Raw genomic sequence first — 8739 nt, 5'->3', positions numbered from 1 at the left:
GGAAACATTATCGAAATTGGCTACAGAATATTGACTTATATAATATTATTACTTCGTATGGACAGGGTTATTGAACAAACAAAATGGCACCGAATCATTGGTGCGTAAATGTTAATTATGCACCAATGCAACCTCATTAGGTTACCTCTTAGGGATTGAATTTTCAAACATCTTTTCCTAGCGGATGTCTACGTCATAATAGCTGCATGCCAAACTTCAGCCCGATCCGTCCAGTAGTTTGAGCTGTGCGTTGATAGATCAGTCAGTCAGTCAGTCAGCTTTTTCTTTTGTATATAGATATAGTAGTATGGATGAATATAAGACTTTGTAAGTTGACAAATAAACGTGGTTCATATCAGGTGGCCCTTAATGTCTATCACAACATTCAGTTTCCTTAAGATCTTACGGGATGCTGCGGCGAAGTGATCATAACGCGAGCGCGGCGCACGCCACGCCCGTCACCAACATGCTGTAGCTTAGCATTGTGCCTGGAACAAACGGGTTTATCTTACTTACATCCACAGACAATTCAACCTCAACCTCATCATCATCATTCAACCAATGGACGTCCACTGCTGGACATAGGTCTCTTGTAGGGACTTCCACACGCCACGGTCACGGCTCCCTGCGACTCGTCTGATGTCGTCCGTTGCGAGGTCGCCATTCCAGCACCTTGGGACCCCAACGTCTGTCGGTTGTACGAACTATGTGCCCTGCCCATTGCCACTTCAGCTTCGCAACCCGTTGAGCTATGTCGGTTACTCTAGTACTCTAGTACTAGTACGCATATACAAGGTTTTGCATTAAAACAAAATCGTAAAATGTTGGCGGGGGATAGGGGAGAATGCTTTGTTGTGATTGGTGGACTCAAAAGTCACCTAATTAAGACATTGTGTGTAACGAGGGTACTGAACGGGCGTGGGCCGACGTTTATGCTAAGCAACTGCCTAAGCTTGGCGATAGGGGGTGTCCGGCGTGTATTAGGCGTCTATAGGTCGTGGTATGTGGTCACATCCAATCATTGGTACTGATTTTGAACGCAACTAAATTGTAGAGTATTTGCATCTTTTTCTTACCAATTCAATAAGAAAAGAACAGACGAAACTAATTTAATTTAGAACTGTCAAACCTCGTGACTTTAGATGACACGAGGTGGCACCGTCGTATATCTGAATAAACTCACCGGAAGAATCTTCCCCAGTAACGGAGGCTGGGTGTGGGGCATCCTCCCTGATGTAGGCAGGCTCACTCTTGCGGGCGTAGATGTCGAAGATCGTGGCCACGCAGCCAAGCGCGAACTGCCCACTCGGAGGTGGCACCATCGTGTATCTGGAGAACAGAAGTGTGCGAGTTGATTCCACTGGTTTTATATACAAGGTGTAACCAGAAGGCGAGCAAAAACTTAGCGTTATTGTTAAACTACCTAAACACAATGCAATAACAATAACCATTGGCCTCATTTTGTAGTTTTAGTGATTTAGTATTTTTCAAACCCGTAATGTATAGCGTGCAAAACTCGGGTCAATGCCCCACCAACGACCCGGCATTGACTCCGAGTCACCTTCTTACGCAACGTTCGTTGACCTCTAGCATCAGTCAGATGTTTTATTTGCAATATATCGTAAACTTACAAAATATAGGATATATTTTTTATGTTTCTTGTGTCTAAATTCAAAATAAATTATTCTTATTCTTATTTTTTTTCGGGTTTTGTTTTGTATTATCCAGTAATCATCAGTACTATCACCTGTCTTCGTTTTTGCTAGAGTTCTGGTTACACCCTGTATTATTCACAGTAGGTACATCTAACATACAACAAGATGATGCCCACGAATCAGTCCGTGTGGATCTCGTGGGAACCTTTGCATTTCCCAAGCCAGGCTATAGAGTAGCTTATCGCCGTCTTCGGGATATAAGCTATCTCTGTACCAAATGTCGTCAAAATCACGACCGTGGAAGGCCGTGGATGGACCGTGAAAGGCTAGCAGACAGTCAGACTGGCACACTTTGGCATTTATAATATTAGTATGGATGGATAAGCGATAAGGTAATTTTAAACTCCAGATAGGCAATCAACTCGTTAGCTGGCTATTGAAGTATAGTTGTGACTTCACATCTGATTAAAGCAGGTCAGTACCCGTAGTACAAGATTTTACGTCTCACCAAACCAAACCAAATTCGAGAATCGAAATACTTCCGCGTTACAGTAAAATGGACCTAAACAGCGTTGAATTGAAGTCAAATATTCAATGCCACTGATTTTAATTTCGCAATGTTTCCGCTTGGAGCGCTGGCTGTAGAAGTGTAGACAAACTTGAGCTTTAAAACAAGGCATTTAAGATCCAGTTTACTGTAACGCGGAAGTATTTCGCCTCTCGAATTTGGTTTGGTTTGGTGAGACGTAAAATCTTGTACTACGGGTACTGTTAGAAATTCTTACCTAACGACTTCCCGGTCGTCCTCCACCTCCCGGTCGTAGATGTAGTGGTCCTGGTACACCTTGTTGAGGCTCGCGCTGGTGTACGTCAACCCCACCTTGTAGTGCTCCGCCTCCAGGATCGTCAGCTCCATCTGGCTGAAGGCACCGCGCTCCTTGAAGTCCTGGTCTGACGTCCGCCAGGATATTGTCTCTGCTATCTGTGGTTAAAAAAAAAAATTTTACCCAAACGTTTAAAAGAACCAGTCAAGTGCGTAGTTCTGCACCATCGTACAACAAATGACACGCTTTAATTTTTTATTTAACATATTATCATGGCACAGTGTGACTCGTTGGGAACTCCTCGAAATTTTTCTCCCAATTATAGTCACACTGTTACTAGTTGCAACCTTTTCATCCGTTACAATTTCCAACGAGTCACACGGTTACTTTGGATGTGACTCGATGGGAATAAAAAATTCCACACTTTTTGATGGTCAATAAGAATTTGCAATACAATGATGGTGGTGATAAATAAATAATTACGTAAGCTTAAAAGTAAAGCTACGAGGCTGATGAGGCAGTTACGACATACTTTCTTTTGATATATTATTTCCGTACAGACTCTAGAGTATTTTTTAAGGTTCCGTACCTCAAAAGAAAAACGGAACCCTTATAGGATCACTTTGTTGTCTGTCCGTCTATCTGTCTGTCTGTCTGTCTGTCTGTCTGTCCGTCCGTCCGAAATAATCTGAAAACCGTGAATTTGTGGTTACATCACACAAAAAAATTAAATTGTGGTCATGAAATAATAATTAGTATTTTCAATTTTCGAAGTAAGATAATTATATCAAGTGGGGTATCATATAAAAGGTCTTCACCTGTGCATTCTAAAACAGATTTTTATTTATTTTTATGCATCATAGTTTTTGAATTACCTATCGTGCAAAATTTCGAAAAAATACGACTGTAGTGCGGAACCCTCGTTGCGCGAGCCTGACTCGCACTTGGCCGGTTTTTATGAATCAAAATGAGAGTCAAAGAAAATAAAACAACATAAAAGTTTAAATTTTCTTTCGCGCAAGTTTTCCAAAGACTTCTCCCAATTACACCAAATGAAAACTACCACGGAACCCCGGACCGAACGCTTTGAATGATAAAGAGCCGATAAACTTTTTCCATAAATGGTTCCACTTGGTAGGTAAAAACCCGGCCAAGTGCGAGTCAGGCTCGCACACTGAGGGTTCCGTACTACAGTATTTTTTCGACATTTTGCACGATAATTCAAAAACTATGATGCATAAAAATAAATAAAAATCTGTTTTAGAATGCACAAGTACAGCCCTTTCATATGATACCCCACTTGATATAGTTATCTTACTTCGAATATTAAAAACCTTATTATTAATTCATGACAACAATTTAATTTTTTTTGTGTGATCTAACCCTAAATTCACGGTTTTCAGATTTTTCACCTAAGGCCAGATAAGACCCACCTACCTGCGAAATTTCATGATTCTAGGTCAACGGGAAGTACCCTGTAGGTTTCTTGATAGACAGACAGACAGACAACAAAGTGATCCTATAAGGGTTCCGTTTTTCCTTTTGAGGTACGAAACCCTAAAAACTGGCTAAGTGCGAGCGGACTCAAGCACCGAGGGTTCCGTACTTTAGAAGAATATTTGGTTTTTTGGTTACTTGGTTGCTTAAATTATTTCCAACTGTAAATATAAGTTTGTAATCGCTTGTTTGGGTTATGGTGGCTTTGGGAGATAACAGATAATAAAGGTGTAAAAAAATCTTACGTCAAATTATAAAGTCCAATTTTTTTATAGTTTCTTCGGAATGGTACCTATTAGAAATTACGTCATGCATTGCCAAACACAGTGTCGTGGCAACCCCCTCCCAGACACCCTTAAACTTTAAGGGTGTCTGGCAGGTGGTTGCCATGATATTACTAAGTGTCTGGCAATGCATGATGTGATTTTTAATACTATAATCAGTACAACCGGGTATAATTATTATTATCTTTTGATTGCGTTGACATAGAATTTCTATTTTTTCACAGTTTCAAGGGATCGTCGGTTTGAGCACGAGTTTCAGAGAAAAAGTGTCTTGACAGGCAGACAGACAACGAAATGATCCTATCAGGGTTCCATTTTTAGGGTTCCGTACCTCAAAAGGAAAACCGGAACCCTTATAGGATCACTTTGTTGTCTGTCTGTCAAGAAACCTACAGGGTACTTCCCATTGACCTAGAATCATAAAATTTCGCAGGTAGGTACATCTTATAGCTGACATTTGGGGAAAAATCTGAAAACCGTGAATTTAGGGTTAGATCACACAAAAAAAATTAAATTGTTGTCATGAACCAATAATTAGTATTTTCAACTTTCGAAGTGAGATAACTATATCAAGTGGGGTATCATATGAAAGGTCTTCACCTGTAGATTCTAAAACAGATTTTTATTTAATTTTATGCATCATAGTTTTTGAATTATCGTGCAAAATGTCGAAAAAATACGACTGTAGTACGGAAGCCTCATTGCGTGAGCCTGACTCGCACTTGGCCGGTTTTTCCAATTGAGGTATGGAACCCTAGAAAATTCCAAAGTAGTCCCGTCTCTTAAATTGTACAAAAACAGCGACGTATTTAAAATTCATGAACAATCAGCTCGCCGAAGCTCGCTCCTTATGAATCCGTAGGCATTACCATATCTACTGAACTGAACAGAACCGAAGTCTTCGTCCCCAGGAAATCCTCAGTTGGAAACAAAAATACTTATGCATAATGTTGTGGAGATCTGTAACTTCTTAAATTATGCTTTACTAGCTGATGCCCGCGACTTCGTACGCATGGATTTCCGTTTTCAAAAATTCCGCGAAAACTCTTTGATTTCCCGAGATAAAAAGTGGAGAGTGACATTGGCTACTTTTTATCCCGGAAAATCAAAGAGTTCCTACGGAATTTTTAACAAACCTAATTCCACGCGTACGAAGTCGCGGGCACCAGCTAGTCTCGAATATGTGAGATATGGATAGGTGCCTCCTACATCTGTCTCGAGCCTAATAGATAAGGAAAGGATCCTTCAATCAGAGCAGTTGGCCAACTGTGAAATATTATTAGGATGGAGGATCAAAATAGAGTATGTTTTATTGAACTTTGGCGCAGTGTCTGAGAACTTTTAGTTTAAGTAAATACACGTAGGTAGGTATATTGGGGAGAATTCAGGGTTTTTTATTAAGTGAATAGTTATCTATATCTAAATATATAAAAGGAAAAGGTGACTGACTGATCTATCAACACACAGATCAAACTACTGGACGGATCGGGCTGAAATTAGACGTGCAGATAGCTATTATTATGACGTAGATATCCGCTAGGGAAGGATTTTTGAAAATTCAATCCCTAAGGGGGTGAAACAGGGGTTTGAAATTTGTGTAGTCCACGCGGACTAGACTAAATAATACTCGCGACTTCGGTTGTTACATTTGCATCAACGTTCTAAAACGTAGTTGCCCTTAAAAAATATTATTTGAATCTGGTCCAGTTTTCCTTCTTCCCGATCGTTTACTTGTTTACATTGCTCTGTTGTTCGGATCGAGTCCACTCGTTAGAAGCGGAAAGGTTTTATTTTCCTTCTCCAATTTGTCCGGAATCCGGATAAACAGACAGATTTTTTCCTTGTCCGTAACTATTGTATCTTCAACAGATGATGTTATCAATATTTTGAACCCTCGTTTATTGATAAATTTTTCTTTTGAACTCTTTTATTTATGTTTTATTTTTAGGGTTCCGTACCTCAAAAGGAAAAAGGAACCCTTATAGGATCACTACTTTGTCTATCTATCCGTCTGTCTGTTGTGTCTGTCAAGAAAACCTACACCTAGGGTACTTCACGTTAACCTAGAATCATGAAATTTGGTTGGTAGGTAGGTCTTATAGCACAAGTAAAGGGGAAAAAACCGAAAACCGTAAATTTGTGGTTACATCACAAAATAAATTAAAATGTGTACATGAAAAAAATATATTTACTTAATCACACAATAGATGACGCAGTCCGTCATTAACTTGCGGTGTTCCACATAAAAGTATTAGACCGTACATCCTGTACGATAGTACGGAACCCTTTGTGTGCGATTCCAACTCGCCCTTGACCTTTTATTTACGTTTTGTTTTTGTAACATGTTTTTGCTTTGCTTCTTAGATAAATGTACTTAGCTCATACTAAGAAGGAGTTTGTTTTATCAAGATTGATAAATAAAATCCGAAAGAAATCCAACTAAGAAATCTGGATTTCTATTTAAAAAGTTGTTCGGATAAATAAAATTAAATTCTAAGCTTTGTGCTTCAATCTCTCAAGAATAAAAATGTAAATGTTATAGTTATTTATAATATTTTATACAAGATGATACCCGCGACTTCGACCGCGTGATTTAGGTTTTTAAAAAATACCGTTGGATCTCTTTGCTTTTCCGGGATAAAAAGTTGCCGTGCTCGGGCCTGGCACGGCCTAGCAAAATCATTAGGGTTCCGTTGTATCCTTTGGGTACTGGACGAATAAAAATGGTATAAAATGGCGAGTCCTTTCTTAAAATTTATGCATTATAATTTTATTTTTATTCCGCTCAAAAAATCCCCTCCAGATCTGTTTCCTCCAACAACATTGTCCCAGACTTGACCAGTTTGTGTACTTCAAGATCGTTTACATTTCGCTTTGTTCCCCGGATCGAGTCCACTCGTTAACGTGAAAGCTTTCCTGTTTTTCTTCAATTTGCCCCGGATCAACAGACTGCTTTTTACCCCGGGTTGTATCAACTCCATCCTTTCTAACAATGTTGGTTTAATATAAACCTTTCTTTAATCTTTTTCTGGGTTCCGTAGCCGAAAGATGCCAAAGGAACCCTATCGCAGTTCACGGCAGTTAGGAAACTTTTAACGAAACGTCGAGGTTTTCCTTCCCCTGGCAGGCGTCAAACAATACGCGGCAGAAAGTAATGTACATCGACCATTAGAAGGATATAGCAGATTTGTAGAGCATTGTTTCTGTCGTTGAGACCGACAAAACGTCACATAGGTAGGTATGAGTGACAGAGACAACGCTCTACAAAGCCGAAAGTTTATTTTGTTTAAAAGTTTACTCATTCTAAAAGCCGATGTACATTACTTTCTGTACTGTACCTGCCTATATTTGACGCTAGGTAGGCTTTGAAATGACTTGGTTAAGAAGAAAGGTATCTTTGTGTTTGACATAGTCTAATGTTTGACAGATTGTCGATTCACAGGATCAAACCGAGGGTTTCTCACTCTAGTTCACTCTGATCTACCACTAAGCCTCCGCTGTCCGTCCATCCGTCTGTCTGTCTGTCTGTCCGTCCGTCCGTCCGTCTATTTGTCTGTCAGGGGGTTGTATCTCGTAAACCATGATAGTTAGAAAGTTAAAATTTTCACAGAGTGTGCTTTTCTTTTGCCGCTATAACAACAAATAATAAAAATTTCAAAACGGCTGCCATGAAAATTTCAAAAATTTAAAAGTGTTATTTCTTGTACGATAGTACGGAACCCTTCGTGTGCATTTGACTCGCACTTGACCGATTGATTTTTCCACCTCTTGTACCAACTCCATTTTTTCTAACAATGTTGGTTTAACCTTTCTTTAATCCTCTTTTTTATTATTGATGATTGTGTAGGTACTTCATGGTGATTGGTTTATTTGGATCAATTACGCTGATTTCTTTACTAAAGTCAGATTTACACAAAAAAAAAATTGTGGTCATGAATTAATTATTAGTGTTTTCAATTTTCAAAGTAAGATAACTATATCATATGAAAGGGCTTCACTTGTGAATTCTAAAACAGATTTTCATTTATTTTTATGCATCATAGTTTTTGATTTATCGTGCAAAATGTCGAAAAAATACGACTATAGTAGGTACGGAAGTCTCGGTGCGCGAGCCTGTCTCGCACTAGCTGTTTTTTATACGTTCGTGAATATTCCCTATCCATTTTGAACACTTTAAAATTCTAACTGAATTATTATACAACCCTCGTCAACATGTTTTCATTATTAAATTACCTAAAGTACTGAAAACATCTCTAGACTCTGAAGTGAATCTTAAGAGGGCACAGGACGGTGCTTTCTTCATACAAACGTAGGAAGGTAATTACTACATTATTTGATATTGTACGCTCAAAAGTCAAAACTAAGTATTATATCGATTTATCTCATCATCATCTAGGTTTATTGATATATAAAACATTGAAAAAATATTGATTTTAAAGTTACGAGCCTCAAAAGATTCCTATTTTAACACTAAATTTA

General features: G+C 38.8%; 1 protein-coding gene across 1 annotated transcript in view; it reads right to left on the bottom strand.

Moving 5' to 3' along the window:
• Nucleotides 1-328: 328 nt before the first annotated feature.
• The window catches only part of LOC117993203 (cell adhesion molecule DSCAML1-like), a 228525-nt gene continuing 220114 nt past the window's right edge, over nucleotides 329-8739 (bottom strand). Inside the window, exons 5-7 of the mRNA XM_069506725.1 lie at nucleotides 2441-2637; nucleotides 1184-1329; nucleotides 329-488 (exon numbers count right to left, since the gene is read on the bottom strand). Coding sequence (XP_069362826.1) covers nucleotides 427-488; nucleotides 1184-1329; nucleotides 2441-2637 — 405 coding nt within the window. The 3' untranslated portion in view covers nucleotides 329-426. The remainder of the gene's footprint in view (nucleotides 489-1183; nucleotides 1330-2440; nucleotides 2638-8739) is intronic.

Source organism: Maniola hyperantus, chromosome 23 (assembly GCF_902806685.2).
Source record: "Maniola hyperantus chromosome 23, iAphHyp1.2, whole genome shotgun sequence".
Classification (NCBI taxonomy): Eukaryota; Metazoa; Arthropoda; class Insecta; order Lepidoptera; family Nymphalidae; genus Maniola; species Maniola hyperantus.
The sequence above is the reverse complement of the archived record's forward strand: the minus strand, read 5'-3'. Positions and strand labels throughout refer to the sequence as shown.